Source organism: Astatotilapia calliptera, chromosome 23 (genome assembly GCF_964374335.1).
Source record: "Astatotilapia calliptera chromosome 23, fAstCal68.1, whole genome shotgun sequence".
Classification (NCBI taxonomy): Eukaryota; Metazoa; Chordata; class Actinopteri; order Cichliformes; family Cichlidae; genus Astatotilapia; species Astatotilapia calliptera.
This window is the reverse complement of record NC_137443.1, coordinates 15674984-15693902: the sequence shown is the minus strand read 5'-3', so window position 1 is coordinate 15693902 and position 18919 is coordinate 15674984. Positions and strand designations below refer to the sequence as shown.

Below are 18919 nucleotides of genomic sequence, written 5' to 3'. Positions count from 1 at the left end.
TGTTTGTTTGTGCGTGTGTTGAATTCAAGGCCAGCGTGTGCCACTCATTCTTGGCTACTGCAGACTAATCGTAAAAGGAGACGGCACCTGCCGTGTTGTCACTTGCTCTACATTAATTGAGAGGAATTGCAGCTATTTCTTGGCAAGATGTAATTATTCAATATGTGACTATTAACATGACTGCAGATACAGCTTTTAATAATACTTTCCTCTGCTGCGAGAATCTGCTGAAAAGCTAGAGAATAAACACATTTCATGTGGTCGTATAGAGGTACAAAAACACAATACATTGAAACTTAAAGTCAAATGACTTAACAACATCCCAGTTACATCCAAACATGTTTACACGGTGACACAGAAATAAAAAAGGTCAATCTAAAATCAATTACAAGAGTATATATTACTGTTTTTTATATACAATTTAAAGAGCAGTGTGTAAAATCAACCTTTTATATGCTGAGCTCCATTTCATTACAAATAAGTCATCAGCACATAAACAGTTTGGTCCTGGAAGCGTCTGCTCTCTGGTGGGTGTAGAGGCTGTAAGAGGGTACTGGGTATTTGGCTGGTAGAGGTCTTCCCTGAGCTATCCTCCCCTCTCTCGCCATGTGGTATCATCAATCTTGGCAGTATGACAACATGAGAAGACACTATTCCAATTTTATTTTCAGCATTTATTTTCTGTCCCGTGTGCAATTTAAAATACAACTGTTGCACTTTTCAGATGACAGAAAAGAATCAAGTACTGCCCATGATGTGGTACAGCTCTGCAAAGCTGGGCTACAAATTATGCTTAAAAAGCTTCTGTGACCACAGCATTTATTAGTGTGCGTCTTATTTCTGTTTTAAAACAGTGGTTGGAGCATAGATAATATAACTGCAGTGGTATATGTGTGTATATCTTTAAATATTTTCCACGCTTATATTTAGCTGGATATTTAATTGCAGCATATAGCACAGATGATCGTGGCATAGTGATCACAGTTACACCAACATTTTTTGCCACAGTAGAACTTCAGCCCCAGTGTTGCTGGCGTGATTGCTCTGAGTTAAGCTATCCCTTTCCCAAGATATGTACTGCGTCTGCTGGTAATTTCCCCTAAGTCAGCTTTTAGAACACACCTCAGCTGTTTTTGTCACTGCAATATGAGTTGATATCCAAGTCGATGCAGAGTATTCCTGTAACTAACAAGGAACATCATGGTTTGCAAGCTCTAGGATTTTAAAGGGCATTACTAAAAAAGAACTAGTGAGCGGTATGCATCTTACAGTACACGACATGTGGTGTGACATTGTGATATCCTCACTTTTGGTGCAAGACGCATGACCCTGCAAACAGAACATGTTTAGTTAATGTGAATCCGTAAAGAATTATAAAGAATCAATATGCTTATCTTTAACCTCCTAAGACCCGAACTCTTCCACGACATGCATTTTTAATTTCTCTTTGATATTTGGGCATATTGGGGCCAGATGAATGTAAAAACAAAGAATTACCTGATTTTTTTTTAACCTTATTTTCGTTTTTAAGAAAATTAAGAGCCACATCTGAGGATATTCATTTAAAATTTTGATAGAACAGTAGCAGTATAATGCCCTCGTAAGTGGATATCAGGCCCATGTAGAGCAAAATTGAGTATTTTAGTCTAAATAACCCAAAATGTGATGTCCACATATGTGGACGGCAGGTCCTAGGAGCTTAAGTAACGTCATTTACCTGTGACAGAGGTGAGTCTCACGGTTTCTAACCCAGCTGCTGGCCTATAGAGAAGACATGGGTATTTAAAGAAAATGCTCACATTTGTAGAGTTAAATGGAGGTAAAATGTCCTCAGTAACAGCCGAAACACTTGCAATGTTTTAAGTTTCTGCACTAAAAAAAAACCAAGCGGTGTCCATCATGACTGTAATATATGAAACTGGACACGCTAGCTAAGACACTCATTGACCTCAGAACATACCATAAGAATGTGGAAGCTGACAACATGTTTATGTTGAAATCTATTATTAAAATAGTGATAAGTGACTAACACTGACACAGAGCCAGAATATTATGTAACTGATCACGTGACCCACCTGCTTTCCGTGAGAATGGATTAATCCCAGCAGTGGAAGACTGTGGTGGAAACGTGCCAGGAGGGATACTGGCAGGCGGTGGAGGAGGACAGACGTCAGCAGATGGCGAAAAGTCCTGTAACATACACAGCGATTAGTATCATTAAATGAAAACTGAGATCACATCTGAGCTCATAGTATGCTTGATACTTACTGTGTGAGCTGGGCCTCCCTGCTCTGAAGCCTCTTTTTGGACCACTTTAGGTTTTGACTTGAACCAGCCACTGAACCATCCTTTCTTTGTGTTCTGCTTTTAACACAGAACAAAGTGTGATGCATGTAAACTAATTCTAATGTCACTGAAAGCTGTGTGACATATGATAGGCAGCCCACCCACCTGTTTAGGAGGCTCAGTGGTGTCCTCAGAAGCTTTCAATCCTTGAGGGACAATCTGCTCGACTTGTCCCGGCTGACCGAAGTTCGTCTCAATCATCTGACCGTGCATCTTCAAAGGCAAATAAAGGCAAACATTTTAACTTATAAGCAGCACTAATCAATGCACAGCACAATACATTTGAATGTAATCTTTAAAATTATGCTTATGCGATAAATAAATCAAAGCGAAAAGTTGCCAGTGGAATATTAAAATGCATTTCTCACCATCCCTGCTCCAGAGGATGCTCCGGCCCCTGTAAAAGCAATAAAAAGAAAATGTCACACTGACTCACCGCGGGCCATAGTAAATACCCGAACAGAGAAGGGAATGATTGCTGTCTAACATTAGAGTCTCACCCTCTGCTATTGCTGGCAGATTATTTGGAGGACAATGTTGTGAGGCACTTTTGACTTCACCACTATCTGTGTTATGATAACTGAAGTTCTGGCTTGGAGCCACTGTGGGCACTGAGGGAGTATAGGCCACTGTTACTGGTGTAGCCGGGCAGTGGGCCTGTGGCCTAGACAAAGAGGCAGAGAGAGATCAGTGACATAATAGACTCTGTCAGGACTCAGTTACACATATCAAGTAAGAGTGTTGTCTGTGTGAAAGAAAAAGTAAATGAGGCACACCAGTCCTGAGCTGCTCCCATGCCCCATGACCTCACTGCCATTTCCTCAGTGTCTCCTCCATCTTCATGCAATATGCTTTCTTGGTCCTCATGTCCTCTATAATAAAGGAGTTCAGGCTCAGGACTCTGAATGCCGTGGCTCAAATCATCTAAATCTGATTCTGCATAGGGAAAAAAAGCATTTTATTAAGGTATACTTCTGCTCTACAGTGTGAAAAAAGCTACACAATGCAAAGTTACCTGAGGGCATTTCATGTGACATAACAGTATTCCCAGGAGCTGGCTGGTATGCTTCAGTAGAGTCGACAGTTCCAGTCTAATAAAGATAACACCATATTAGTTACAGAGTTTAAGTTCCATTACAGCTATGTTAGCAGTGTGAGTTTGTACCGTGTACACTCCACAGATGCTAATATTTCCCAAGTACAACATTTACCATGTGATGAAATTAATTTGACAGTCATTTTGTTATAAAGCCAAAATGACAATAGTTAAAAAGAAGTGAAATATTGGTGGTGCTAGACGAAAGGAGCTAGAGCTGTCTTTGCAAAATTCAGAAGCAACCATTCAATATGTTCATCTTATGTCAAACTTGTCATCATAGGCTACAGTGCCTGGGATCCCTGCATGTCTGTACCAAATTTCATGGTAATCCATCCAATAGCTGCTGAGATATTTTAGTTCGCTCTACAGTAGAGGAGCAACCACCAGATGGGATAACATTACCAACTCTACTGACACAGTAACATGACTAAAAAAGCTTTGCTACACAACTGGCATAACCAATATTCAATACATTTTATAATGATTAATAATTATTATTTTTAGTAGCATAATCAGCCCTGAATGTTTACATAAATATGGAAACTGAAGCAATTTAAGGGACCATTTTTATTCCTTTAAAATCTATTAAAGTAGTTTTTTTTCTTATTAATGAGTAAGTAAAGGGATTTGAAATGTAGAGAAAGATATAATGAAAATATTTAGCGGTCTATCATAAATGGCTGTGAGGCAGGATATGAACCCAATACGCTGGATTCAGGAAATGGAACATGAACTCAAAAAACAGCTCTAATGGTGAAGTCTTCAATTCACAGCTGTAACCAGGAATCAAAAACCTACGAATCTAGGGTAAAATTCAGAACAATGGAGCACATAACCGAGAGTAAAGCAGGAACCGCAGGAACCACAGAAAGCATGGAGCAGAGGAGCACATAACACTGAGAAAGGACAAAAAAGGGCAAGAGGAGACTTGAGTTATAAATACACACAAGGTACTTAGATAGATGGGAAACACCAGGGAACACAGCTGGAACTAATCAGGGAAATTAGACTCAGGAAAGTAAAACTGAACACTAAACACGTAGGGCAAAGGTTAACAAAATGAACCAGGAAATAACTAAGGGAGGCAGGAATACACAGAGACCCTAACCAAACCTAAACATGAAAAAACTAGATGTGAAATCAGAATTTTGAAATAAAATAAAAAGAAACCAAGAAACACTTTAATTTAAAAAAAAGGTATCCCAGACCCAGGGACCATGACACAACCATCAGAACAATGATGATTTGCGAGCCTAATTCATGAAACAACTTCCTACTACTTATTTTTATATCACAGGAACGCAACAGTAACTTATGTGTGCAAATAATACCACTGATATCTGAAAAAATATGCCTCACTTACCGTTTTGATTAGGTACCTCGTATCACTCCTGTTCAAGGTGTGATGAGGGAAAAATGTGCACAATAAAATCACAAGTCACTTGTGAGCAGTTGTGATTGCTGACAGTGCTGAACTGATGCTAAGCTAAATTAGAAACCCTCATATATCATACATTTCCTCCACGATTTAATTCTTCCTTGTACAGCAGTGACAACGGAGACATTTCCTCTCACACACAGGTAAACATAGTATGATGTGAAAAGACTGAAGAACCTGATCACCTGTAAACTGTGGTGCCTAGCACGTAGGTGCTTCAGCCAGTCAGGTTCTTGCCCGTCTCTATGGAGCCCTGCTTCACTGAACTGACCCTCTGAGTATCTCAGTCTGTCTGACAGCTGCAAGAAAAACATACATACAGTATAACCATTGTGTCGTAATTGAACAGATCACTGATAGTTAGTCAGATGTGTAAGACAACCTGTAGGTTTACCTTGACGACTTCACCAGTCAGCACAAAGAAAGGCTCCTGATGCCTGAGGATCGCCTGTCCGACCACCTCACAATAATCAAAGGCCTGAGATGAAAGCCCACAGTCCAACAGACGATTGGCGTACAGGAACTTATACACCTGACCAAAATACAACAATAACCACAGTCATGCATTTATTGCAGATTTAATGGTAATGATTCCAAATATTTAAGTCTTTGCTAAGGGTTGTTTGATCTAATGCAGTGAGTCTAAAATAGTGTCCAGAGATACAAAAGATGGGCAAAGTTTTGCCGGCAATCTTTATCCTTCAAGATCAGGTCCTCTACCAGAGGTCTAGGACTTGAGGGTCCCAAGCAGTATCTTTGCTGTTCCTAGGACTGCGATCTTCTGGACAGAGATCTTGGAAGTTGTTCCTGGGATTTGCTGGAGCCTCTCAACTAGCTTGGGGGTCACTGCACCAAGTGCTCCAATTACCACTGTTACCTTCACCTTCCAGATGTTCTCAAGGACCATACATTGCAACAAAAAGATATTCTGATTCTGAATGAAATGTTAATGTATTATCTTCCTGTATTGAATCCAAACTAGAAACCTTTTGTTAAACTGTGTAAAAGTGTCTAATAAATTGATGGGGGGAAATGTATTCTATGTGCTAGTGGAGCTGTGTTATAATGGAAAAATGTTAGATGTTAGATGACACAGAGAATATTCGGTGCCTTTAAATTTGATATTTCCATTTGGTACACCATTAACACAAAAAATATAAGTAGCACCCACTTGAAAGGAGGGTATTGAAAAGCTTTTGTTCCCAAGAGTCTGGCAATACTCATATAGTTCAGTGCACTGGATGGCAGTGTTTGTGGCAAAGCACTCAAACAATTTCCTAGAGGAAATAAAAACAGACAAATTCAAAGCAAAGAGCTGACAGAAATTAAGATCAAAATAAGACATGCACGTGTTTCAGCAGAAAATTAAGCTTGTGCTGTCAGTATAACCAGATGAACAGCACTTGGACTGATGAATGGCAGCAAGTCTGAATCACAGCTCACCTGTGGCTGCTGCCTAGAAGTGCCAGTCTCTCAGCCTTCTGTGTAAACACCCCGAAGGGAACACTGGCTGTCAAGTAGCACACATGGGCAGCATGTATGAGGCCTCTGGAGGCTGCACAGGGAAAAGCAACACACATCAGTTTGTATGTGTGTGCATGACAACCTGTCAGTCAGTCGGTGTATCAGTACCGAGTGTATCTCCCATGGTGACGATGGCCTTCTGTTGGATGGCTGGATCTCCTGTCTCATTGGAGAGCATAACAGCCAGATGGGGCCTCCAGTCTCCCCATTTTTCATTTCCACAGCACTGAGCACAGAAAATCACTATTAAACCTTAGTAATAAGATACAGGCTGTAGCATAAGCTTGTCTTCATATAAGAGTTTTGTTAGGTTCTGGATATTTTACCGTGGCTGCAGCAGGAATTCTCCCAGAACGCAGCTGGAAGAGAGTCTGGAGGGGATCACTGGGCGTTAGCTGGCCTGTGAACCTGCCAACAGAGCAGCCTGTGTCACTGCACGTCTTAAGCAAGGCTTTACAAAAACAGGAACTATCCCATTTAAAGTGCATCTGTTCTGCTAGTATGCACACAAGTGAAACACCACACTGATAGCTCAGATTCTGCCCCTCTTGTCAATTACAAATCAAAATCAGTCTGCCTATCTGCCAGCCTTCTCCCCAGACATTCCTCTACTGACAACCTGCTGCTGGGCTGCTGAGACATACCACTTAGTCTGTACAAATAGTCTGTAAAAACTAGACTGGGTTACATGATAAATAGCTCACGGGAGTTTAATGAGAATATCTGTATTATAATGATTTCTGTTTATTACTGTTAATGAAAACTAAACAAAAAAGAAAACTAGAAATAAATGATTTTAATTACGAGGCTTTGGTACCGATTTTTAGTGTATGAGGGAAAGCCAACTGTTCTTCTCTAATACGTTTGGTGAACTTTTCAAACGTTTCCACTGACAAACAGCACCTATATTGTCATTAATTAGTTAGTAAATAAAAATGACAGTGAAACTAAAAAAACAACAAAAAAACTAAACATTTTGAAAACAATTAAAACCAACCAGCGCGGTTAGACACACACACTCTGAAACTCTGAAAAATAGCTGACGCTCAAATTAATTGAAACAAAAATATAAAACAAAAAAATTAATGCAATATGGTGCAAAAGCCAAACGGAGTATTTATGGCAAACTGAGTTTGTACAATTATAATGATCTTCAAAGTTAATATCAGGCATGAATATCTTTATTTTTCAAAACAACCTAAACCCCCTTAAGCAGCTTTCTCATAATTTCTTTAGGTAGTCTTCAGGAATACTTCTCCAGGCTTTTTGAGGGACACTCAAAGCTCTTCTTTGGAAGGTTGATGGCTTCTGCTTCATGACAGAACCTCCACTGTGTTTTCAGAATGGTGGTAGATACTCACTACAAGACTTGTTGCCACTGATTGTCAGTCCATGTTTTGATTAATTTAGCATAGTGGAATGGCTCATCCAGTGGGATCAATTCTAGGGAAGCTTCAGTAGATAGATCAAATGAAGTGACAGATGTAATTCTGAGGTACACTTTCAGCTCTTTGCTGGATTTCTCCCCCTATTTCTAAAGGATATTGCTTTCAGATGCTGCTTCATCTGCTGTAGATTTTAGGGCTGCTACACCTTATTTTATCCCCCCTTTGTCAAGTTTCCCGTTTTCATTTTTTAGGATATGTGCCAGGTTTTTGATTAAATGCTCTATAGGAATCACCTTGCTGGGACAAAAATATATTATATGCCTGTGAAACTGTGTTTTCTTCAGTGTCCTTTATAGATTCAACTACATAAATGGGAATAATTTAAACCTTTGCGACAGGCTGCTGGTGACAAAGTGATTAAAGAAATCATTTAAGATTGGTTATTTGCTAAGTTTTCTGCTATGTGTAGACACAAGACTGGTTCATCTCTTGAGTTCGGTGCCTTGTTATGTTTGAATGAGTCATAGGTCAGTGTTCAGGACCACGACTGGACTGAACTGGACTGAAAATGAGTGAAAAGCAGTCAATGTCCAACGAAAAAACTTTGAAAGACCTTCAGAAAGCCTGGAGAACTATTGCTCAAGACCACTCCAAGTCTAGTTTCCTGTTCTGGAAGCAGAATATGTAACCTCTACTTTTAAAAAGTAACCTTCTCATCACTACTCCTAATCTTAGCTGTCCTTGCGCCTAAAGGCAGGAAAGTCTGGGTACTCACTGTGATTGCTTTCAGCAAAAACAATCAGATCTCATTTTAAAATATTTCTATCTAGCATATCAGATCACTAAGGTACTGTTGGACAAATGAAAAACCTCTTGGGAGTGCTAGAGGAAGTTACTGGAACATCAAAGTTTCTATTTTTCATCCTCTGAGGATTTGAAAGTCCACATTTTGTGGAAATATATCAAATAATTTGAGTCTGGACCAAAATGGACCGACAGGAACATTTCTCACACTTCCTAGTAGTGCTAACGCAAGTGTGAAGGAAGCCATAAATATCTAAGTTTAGCAATTCTTGACAAATTACCACATAGAGCTGTGTGCTGATTTCTCTCAGCTGTCACGTCTCAGAGGCCATGAGTTTTCTCACCTGTTCAGTACAGTCATATAGGACCTGTTGTCCATTTTGCTGGCCAGAAAAAGTGCATGTCCCCACAGGCCGCTGGTCATAGCCGACTCCAGGGCCTCCTGAAAACCACATATGAAAGATAGAGACTGAGCTACAGTACACAGTACAGACTGATTAATATTTGATTATTTTATCCTGACTAAATGTGACTGACTAAATTCTTGCATATATACACATGAATTTAACTTGATTAGTTTCATTTTATGCTAATTTATATATTTACTCCAGAGCATCCCAGAGGAAACATTGTAAATTTGCATTCATTATACAATATCATATTACCTGTTGCTCTAAAGAGGTCTCTATAATGTTTCACGCAAAATCAAACATTAGAGAAAAGTGCAGAGGATTAAAACTAAAATCATGTCTCATGGTCACATTAATTTATCTTGGCTCTGTGCAGTGGGCCTGACGTCTTTTGAAGCCACTAGAGTTAAATGCTAGACTTGTCAGCAGCTGTTAAAAAGCTAATTCAAGGTGAATGTGGAGACCTTCTTTCTTCCAGCCAGCAGTAGTTGAGTGTAGGTCTGCAGGCCCTTCTCAGAGTTCTCTGAGCTAAAGCTGCTCCGGTTTCCTGTGAGCAGGTCGTCTCCTTTGCAAGGTGGTGCTTCAGCAGTTGTATCCTCATTGAAGTCAATAAGCGTGGGGGCATCTGATGGGCAGCTTCCATCTGAATGTGAGTCCTGCATCAGCAACTCTGCGATATCTGACCCGACTATTTGCTGAAATACCAAAATACAGTGACAACTGTATCAAAAATAATCACAATAATTGCCCTGATGTCTCTCTGATGGCAATGTGATCCCTCTACATACTGTGTAATGCCAACACATAATCCACTTACTCCATTCTGTCTGCAGAGCAATATCAGAATATTCCACAAAAGGGCAGCAGAGCTTTTATCTTGCAGTTTGTTGTCCCTCGTGCAGGCGCCTGCCATCTGGTGGGCAAACTCTATAGCATCCACTTTGTGCAAATCCTCCCTTCAGTAAAATATACATAACATTCAAACATGGAAGTCTCACAAGTCTAATAATAATCCTAGATCTGGCATACAGCTGAATGCAGTTTGTTATTGTCAGAATTACAAAACCAAAGACTATTACCTGGTTAAAGGCCCTGGGAAGCTTCTCATTTCATGCTGCTCCTGTGTCTCACTTAGAATAACCTATGTACATTTAAAGACAAAAATAATGTCTTGAAACCTTACTGGAAACATTACTGCTAATGTTTTATTGTAAGGGCCAATTTACTCTCCTGTAGCTGTAAATTATAAAGGTATTTCTAAAACAAAAATAAAATAAAAGCCCATTTCTGCAAGATTTACTATTTAGTACAGAAAACTGGATAGTATTAACTACTGTAGTTACTAACGTACCTAGTGGTTATAAGATTACCTAAGATACCTAAGATTATAAGGTGTCAGTCTGCTGAACCAGAACCCCAATACAGGAAGTCTGGATCAGCCCTCTGTGTTAAAAAAAAAAGAAAGAAAAAAAGTCCAGCCTCTGACCCCGAGTATTACCCAGCAGGCTAAATTTCATGGGGAAGCGTTTAACTGTTTGTAGACTCATATCCACTGTTTTACTATAACTTTTAGTAAAAATAAAAATAAAAATTAAAAATTAAAAATTAAAACACTAGAGGTACATTTGAAGAGAAAAATCCTCCATCAAGACTTATTCTCCCATGTGCAGTTTCAAAACATGGATTTATACTGATACTGACAGCAGACAAAACAGAACTAAAACCATGGTGGACAAAATGTGCCACATCGAGTAGAAATATAAAACATATATTTGTAGCTACTGAGTAGTGGAAAACTTAAAACCAATGTGCAGGAAAGACCTCAACAAATCAATATTCACCAATTAATAACCCTAACTACTCTGTGACATAAATATTTTCAAACTCAAAGAGTTTTTAGGTTTCCAAGAAACCATTATACATGCTGTGTTACACGTTTCAGGGGAATACAAAGCAACAACAGAAAAAATAATGTATTCTGTATTAGGGCTGTGCAATATGACCAAAATATCATATCCTTATATTAAGACATCTACCGTCCGATAACGATATAAATCACAAAAATGTAACATTTTCTGTAAATTCTGTGAATCTGGGCAGCTCGACTTGCGTTAAGTGTTTCCAGCTAGGCGTCGTGTACCTGGAGTCGAGTGTTTTAAGAAACTACACATTTTTAGACATAAGTTGTAACGGCCGCCGTTTTCTTTGTGAGTATTTATTACACAGCGTGCTGCGGGGAAAAGCCTGTTCTAACGTTTGAGTCTAAGGTTTATTTTTTAGCACCTGACGGCTCTTTTTTTGCTTCTCATCCGTAAAAACTCTGCATCCTTCACGTGATTCAGTTTATTTTGAAAAGTCTCAACAGGATCTTGAGCTTTATTGTGAAAGGCTTATGTGGACCAAGCGGACACGCGATGGTGTTACCGTCGTTGTTGCTAACGACAAGGCATAAAAACAAACGCTTGTCTGTCTGTAGTGTGGTTATATTAAATGTAAGAGAAAGAGAGAACTTTAAGAAATTAATATAGCCACTACAGTGACCATCAAAACGATGAAAAAAATATTGCCATAAACAGTTTATTTTGCGACACCACGAAACAAACAGTAGCGTAAAATGAAACATAGACATTTTTATATCGTCATCCGATATATATCGGTATATCGAACAGCCCTATTCTGTATGTATTTATTTATTTTATTTGTTATGGACCCATGTGTTTCTTTAATAAAGGGAAATTAAATTAAACAAATGACAATGCATGAAATATTAATGTTAATGGCTTAATTATCACTGACATGAGCAAAATAATTGTGGATTTGTGAAATCCTTTCCAACAGACCCAAATCAATCCTATTAGTCTGACTATAGTATACCTTTAGGACCCTTAAGGTCCATGAGAGTGCTATAATTTTCATCTGGTAAAAGATTAGTAGTATCCTCCATGAAAATCGGTTGCTTTTTTTAAACAACTTGACTGAACCTACCTCCAGACTGTGGATTTCCAGGTGGCTGACATTCTCCTGTGCTGACAAGCCTGTAGTGACCCGAATCAGTTGACCCGCAGGCCCAAAACTGATAACAGCATGAGGGATCGAGTACTTCAGAGGAGCTGACATCTGATGCACATGTGCTTGGTCTGAGAAAATACAAAGCTTTAAAAAAAGAGGCATAAGCAGAGACAATGTGGACGTGAGAGGAACTGCGTGCTCACCTCCATAGGGTTGAGGGGCAGCATCACTGTGTTCGGCTCCATTCATGTACTGACTCAGCTCATAGCTGCTGGAAGATAACCCTGAGTTTTTGGAGCTTTCTAATGTCCCAAGGTAAAAAGAGGAAATCTCTTCATTGTCTCTGGAGGGATTGTCCTCAAAGTCATTGAGGTAATGCTGAGAGCTGTCTCTCACCTGGTTGTACCTGAAAGAAATGCATTTTCATGTGCATTGCTTTCTTCTTCACTGCGAGAACACATAGCAGTTAAGTCTATGCTGTATTCGTGTGACTTTCTTATTTATTTTTACCAGTGAAACCAATATAACATCTCCACATTCACAAATATACATTTCTGACATTCAAAAACAAAACAAAAACAAATCAGCGACCAATATAGCCACCTTTCTTTGCAAGGACACTCAAAAGCCTGCCATCCATGGATTCTGTCAGTGTTTTGATCTGTTCACCATCAACATTGCGTGCAGCAGCAACCACAGCCTCCCAGACACTGTTCAGAGAGGTGTACTGTTTTCCCTCCTTGTAAATCTGACATTTGATGATGGACCACAGGTTCTCAATGGGGTTCAGATCAGGTGAACAAGGAGGCCATGTCATTAGTTTTTCTTCTTTTATACCCTTTCTTGCCAGCCAGGCTGTGGAGTACTTGGACGCGTGTGATGGAGCATTGTCCTGCATGAAAATCACGTTTTTCTTGAAGGATGCAGACTTCTTCCTGTACCACTGCTTGAAGAAGGTGTCTTCCAGAAACTGGCAGTAGGACTGGGAGTTGAGCTTGACTCCATCCTCAACCCGAAAAGGCCCCACAAGCTCATCTTTGATGATACCAGCCCAAACCAGTACTCCACCTCCACCTTGCTGGCGTCTGAGTCGGACTGGAGCTCTCTGCCCTTTACCAATCCAGCCACGGGCCCATCCATCTGGCCCATCAAGACTCACTCTCATTTCATCAGTCCATAAAACCTTAGAAAAACCAGTCTTGAGATATTTCTTGGCCCAGTCTTGACGTTTCAGCTTGTGTGTCTTGTTCAGTGGTGGTCGTCTTTCAGCCTTTCTTACCTTGGCCATGTCTCTGAGTATTGCACACCTTGTGCTTTTGGGCACTCCAGTGATGTTGCAGCTCTGAAATATGGCCAAACTGGTGGCAAGTGGCATCTTGGCAGCTGCACGCTTGACTTTTCTCAGTTCATGGGCAGTTATTTTGCGCCTTGGTTTTTCCACACGCTTCTTGCGACCCTGTTGACTATTTTGAATGAAACGCTTGATTGTTTGATGATCACGCTTCAGAAGCTCTGCAATTTTGAGACTGCTGCATCCCTCTGCAAGATATCTCACTATTTTTGACTTTTCTGAGCCTGTCAAGTCCTTCTTTTGACCCATTTTGCCAAAGGAAAGGACGTTGCCTAATAATTATGCAATCCTGATATAGGGTGTTGATGTCATTAGACCACACCCCTTCTCATTACAGAGATGCACATCACCTAATATGCTTAATTGGTAGTAGGCTTTCGAGCCTATACAGCTTGGAGTAAGACAACATGCATGAAGAGGATGATGTGGACAAAATACTCATTTGCCTAATAATTCTGCACTCCCTGTACTTGCCTGTTTGTTGATTTCTTGTGTACACATTCTCCTCTAGCTTATTTCTACACTCACTCTTGATCAAGAGTGACCATCTATCACCACAACATATTATACTGAAACCCCAACATTATAGGTTTTCTTTTACTTTTTATTGTTTCTTCTTTTTTGTTTTTATTAAACCCTCCATACAAACTTTGTAGTGCTAGAGAACCGTTTAACCTGTCAACATTTCTGGATGTACCTCTCTCTTTTGTGCAGGTATCATTTTCACAGTATCATCAGATAGCAAAGGCACTGGCTTTGATAGAAGTAGAGTGCACTGACCCACCTGTACTCCTGAGCATTCACGCTTCCTAGTTGTTCTTGGTTGTGTGCCCTGTCATGGTACCGATCTGCTCTCCATGGTTCTTGAGGACCCCACTGGCCACCATCTTAAAAAACAGCGTTACACATCATCCATCTCTCTTATACAGAGAGTAGAAGATAACTTTAAAAAAAAAAAGCTTGGCTGTTTTGTATCACTACACCTTGTCGTCCATGCTGCCCTCTGTAGTCATAACAACCATAGCTGTCTCTGTAGTCCCAGTGGCTGTAAGGTGGATAGTCATAACCATGCCTGAAAATAAAGGAGAATCTTAATGAAGTCATTACATTTCCATCATCTGTGATGCACTGCATATCCCAGCATGCACTGTTAGCAAGGACAGAAAGCTACACTAAGCTCAGTGTTGGAACCAGGCTTCTTTTACCAACTGTTGTGCAACTTTTATCCTACATTGCATTCACAAACACACTAATAATACCCAAATAATAACTCCAGCTTAGTAGCCAGTTGGGGTCACTTGTAACTGTACAAACCTGGACAGAGGTCTTTGGTGCTCAGGTCCATACCCATACTGATACTGCTGACTGTTGTATGGATAAAAGTCAGGTGTAGGCAGAGGGAAATGAACATTGTAACGGGCATCAGGATGGCCCCAGTGCTTGTCCCTCTCTCTGAGGTCCGGAGGTGGATAGAGCTGGTCCCTTTCCTGCTGAGAGTGGCTGGTGTATCCCTCTCTGTCTTTTGTTCTGTGGGAATGACGGCCTGAGTCCGGCCAGTAGTGACCTCTGTGATCCATGATGACCCTTTAACACCTGCGGTAAAAAATGGGAAATGTCTGCAATCATTAATTCGCAGGAAGAAAGTTGCAAACGTTTGTTATACTTACAGCTCACACATCCCAGCCACAGTCAAAGTACATCCACAAATGCCACATCACTCCATGGGAAACTCACAACATGAGCTGATAACAAATCGGTATGATAACAAGAGGATAAAGTTCACAAAATACTGTGACCCATAAAAAATGTCGTCTCGGTGCTCTGGAGGTGAAATCAGAGTAAATCCAAGTGCGAGGAATATATATATATATATGTATGTATATATATATATTACCATAGTATAGTTACATATTAAACAGATTAAAAAGCACACATAAGCGGCGCACATTCCTTGATCGCCGTTGTGTTTGCATTGTGTATCTCAGTGATCTGAAGGTAAACAGTGGAGCACGCCCTGAAGAGTTTGACAGCTGCTGTTCCAGGGGGCTGTAAAAGAGGAAATCAGGCTCATCCTCGGGATAATCACAATAAAAACTAAACTGACCTTCTGGTCTACGTCAGCACAACATGACAAACCGTGCCTTCGACTGTAGGTTGCATGTGCAGAAAAAAGCGCAACTTGCCACGTTGCCGGTAGGCAGGATGCAGATGACGGTCAGCTGGTCTCCGATCAGATTTAGTTTTCGAGACAGCGAAAGCGTCAGAGCCCAACGTTTTTTCACAGTTTAAAAAAAAAGTACACATTACTTACCAGCAGAGGCGCTATATCCCACATTTCCTTTCATTCAAGTCATATATTTACATCTTCCATCACATGGTGCTGCAGATGTGTAGGCTGCACATCCATGACGCGAATCTCGCGCTCTATCACACCCCGTTTGATTGCGATCTGGTGACTGTGGTGGTCATTAAAGTGCAGTGAACTTACTGTCATGTTCAAGAAACCATTGTAAAATTATTAGACATTTTTATATTGAAGCCAGAAACTACTTTGCACCGTAAAACGAAATCACTAAAGGTTAATGTTTTAAATCTGTATTTGTAAAAACACATGAATGCATTTGGGGTCTATTTGTTAAAATGAATATTTACTGGGGATTTTTTTTTTTTTTTGCAAATGTTCATAGAAGCTATGACATGTTACTTTGTTTCACCGTGTGGAAGTGAAATAAAATGTTTGGTTAGTTGCTGTAATTCTGAAAATGCCTCGTGATTACTGACGAATTGGTTTTACTATATTTCCAGAAACTAGTTCTGATTATTCTCATATTAGTCATTGTCCTGTTAGGCCACGGGATGTCGCTTTCTTCTAAGCACAGGTTCAATGTGAATCACGTGACCAGTCATCCACAACTGGGTAGGCTTTATGCAAATGAGTTCTGCGTACACAGGATTTTTACTACTGGAACCCGGACTCTCCGAGCACAGCGAGAGTCTCACTAGACAACAGAGGACGCACAGATTCCGCTCTGGACATTATACCAAGACCCGGTTGGATGTGCAATATGACTTTTGAAGATACCAGTGGAGATAATTCAACAGAAAGGTTAGCTTTGCGTTGAACTCTGCATTTTCCTTTAATTTAATTCTGTTTTTAATACGAATTTAGAAACTTTTTGTTAGAATTATTGGTTTGCAGATATAATTGCACACTGCCCTTTGTGACCGACATTCAGCCCTATTATATTGAGCCGTCCCCCGGTTCTTGCATTTGTATCACACATGCAACGTTACATCACGAGCTGGCATTCACATGTCACGTGAACGGCGTTAGATGGAAAATTGGGGCATCAAATCTTAAACTAACAGCCTCTCTGATCATGCGCGTTCTGTTAAACTTTTGTTTCTTTAGAATGGACTCGGTGGCTACAGCGTTAGAGGAGGTCCTGAGCTCTGCATTGCCTCAGGGTTGCATCACTGTCGGAGTTTATGAAGCAGCAAAGTCACTCAATGTGTAAGTTGATAGTAAGCTCGCTACTGCCGCACTATGAAAAACTAGCTGGGATGAGCATGAAGTAGTAATGTTTGCTTTATCTTTTTCCTCATTGCTTTTAGGGATCCAGACAATGTGGTGTTGTGTCTACTGGCCACAGATGATGAGGAGGATGTGGCTCTGCAGATTCACTTTACCTTGATACAGGCATTCTGCTGCGAGAATGACATCAACATCCTGCGTGTGAGCAACATGAGGCGTCTGGCAGAGATACTCGGCGGAGTGAAGCCTGGAGGAGAGCCAATGGACTTACACTGTGTTCTAGTTACTGTAAGTACTGTTACTCACGTCCGTGTAGTTTAAACCTTGGGAATATTGCTCATTTCCTTTTGAGCAATCAAATGTACCTGGGGTTTATTGCTTCTCGTTTCTGCTGTCAGCACTTGGGAGTTGGCATCAGTTATGCAATCTGAATTATTATTTGCACGTTTCATAAAAGAACAGATGGTAACCGCTTTGCTCTTTCCTGTGCAGAATCCGCAGTCATCCCCGTGGAAGGACCCTGCACTGAGCAAGTTGAACAGATTCTGCAGAGACTGCCGGTGTTTGGATCAGTGGGTGCCTGTTATCAACCTTCCTGACCGATGAAGCTGCTTGGAATATAAATGTATTGTGTGCAATGGGGAAAAAGTAACTGCCTAAGGCCTGTGTTAATGTCTGTGTTGGACTTGATTGGAAAGCGCCCCAGAGAGAGAGAAGTGGAGAGGGAGCGACGGGAGAGTTAGGAGAAGGAAGGGGGGAAAAAAAGAGCACAAGCGTTCCAACAAATTTACCAGGTCAGGGTGAACTTGTGGGCCAAGGAAGAGTGACTCAGCTGTCTGGGTTCCCGGATTTTAACGTATGACTGCGCCTTTCTCTGCCGAGAAAGAATAATTTTCGAGGAAACTGAATCATGTGAGCATGGAGCACACGTGGTGCCGAGCACAGGCGCATGGACTGGGGGAAAAGCCGACAGAGTGTCTCAGCTGACAAGACTCCAGGAACTGGACCACAACAGAGTGGATCAGTCAGCTGTCAGCTTGAAAAACTCCTCATGAAAATTTGACCAAATTGACTCAGCATTTCTTCAAGAGAACATTTACTTAATCTTATTTAAAAACTTGTCACTTTGATAACTCTGATAACTCAAAAGGGAAAGTTTTCACAGTTTATTATTATTATTATTATTATGGACAATACAATGTTTGTCCGGTAACTTGTTATGTTATTAATTTAATAAGTTATATTTATTGTGCATAGTTGAAAAGATTGTGCCTTGAAAATTTGAATAAAATAACATTTAAAAACAGTTCTCAGATGGGTTTTGCTTTACCTTTTCAGCAACTACTCCATCCGTGCACTTTTAGAAAATCATGCATGAATTTCCTGACATTTGGAGTTTGTTGTTACATGTCACAAGGGAAGTGACTCGTTTATTTATTTACTTGACATATGCTTTCGCTTTTCTTTTCTTTTGCATTTCAGCATAAAGCCAACCTGTTTAGGAGGGTGTACAACAAAGACAGAAGTGGAGTAGCTAACGTGTTTTCGGTAATCCACATGGTCTGAGAAGGAACTAGAGTTGTGCACCTCATCTGGGCTTTGTTTCCCAGCTTGAGGGGGGGAAAAAAAAATCTAGCCTGTGGCAGAAAAATGGACAACTACAAGTCTTTTCAGACCAGATTAGCTGGCTTTGAAATGTGCTGCAGGCATTAGGTTTCTTGAAATAAAGTTTACTCCTGCATGGGAACCCTAGTAAACGTTGACCTTTTGCACATCTTGGAGATCTTATTACACAGAGGGGTGGAGAATTCCCATTGTAGTCAAATCTAAGTGGGATGGGGCTCATTGTGACAGCTCCTTCTTCACACCCCTCTGCATTCACGCAATCAGTGCTAAATTTACTGCTGAGAGAATTAAAAATAGCAGTGAGGCATGAAAAAAAAATGTTGAAGACCCCTTTCAGGCTGTAAAAAGAGAAAACCAGAACTTATGGTGCTTGCACAGAGTTAGAAAGG

The 18919-nt window shown here is 40.4% G+C and overlaps 2 protein-coding genes across 4 annotated transcripts; one reads left to right on the top strand and one right to left on the bottom strand.

Annotated features, from left to right (window-relative positions):
• Positions 1–177: 177 nt before the first annotated feature.
• On the bottom strand, positions 178–15601 carry sec16b (SEC16 homolog B, endoplasmic reticulum export factor). Of its 3 annotated transcripts, none has more exons than XM_026159095.2 (25): positions 15474–15601; positions 14684–14962; positions 14353–14441; positions 14154–14256; positions 12222–12424; positions 11995–12146; positions 10089–10150; positions 9827–9965; positions 9474–9704; positions 8944–9041; positions 6734–6815; positions 6516–6633; positions 6327–6438; positions 6055–6160; positions 5278–5415; positions 5069–5182; positions 3362–3437; positions 3123–3282; positions 2847–3010; positions 2715–2743; positions 2452–2559; positions 2269–2364; positions 2076–2190; positions 1718–1761; positions 178–1329 (listed from the first exon to the last, which is right to left on the bottom strand). In XM_026159095.2, the coding sequence occupies exons 2-24, from the start codon at positions 14944–14946 to the stop codon at positions 1745–1747; spliced, it is 2775 nt and encodes a 924-aa protein (XP_026014880.2). In that variant the 5' UTR covers positions 14947–14962; positions 15474–15601; the 3' UTR covers positions 178–1329; positions 1718–1744. The 3 variants fall into 3 exon arrangements, with proteins under 3 accessions (XP_026014880.2, XP_026014879.2, XP_026014882.2); XM_026159094.2 differs by lacking the exon at positions 15474–15601 and adding an exon at positions 15037–15176; XM_026159097.2 differs by lacking the exon at positions 15474–15601 and adding an exon at positions 15037–15176 and having other exon boundaries at positions 2269–2361.
• A 714-nt stretch (positions 15602–16315) lies between these two features.
• gadd45ab (growth arrest and DNA-damage-inducible, alpha, b) lies at positions 16316–18210 on the top strand. The gene is made up of 4 exons (XM_026160053.2): positions 16316–16475; positions 16782–16883; positions 16985–17192; positions 17397–18210. Exons 1-4 carry the CDS (start codon positions 16426–16428, stop codon positions 17508–17510), a joined length of 474 nt encoding a protein of 157 aa, XP_026015838.1. The 5' UTR covers positions 16316–16425; the 3' UTR covers positions 17511–18210.
• Positions 18211–18919: the final 709 nt, after the last annotated feature.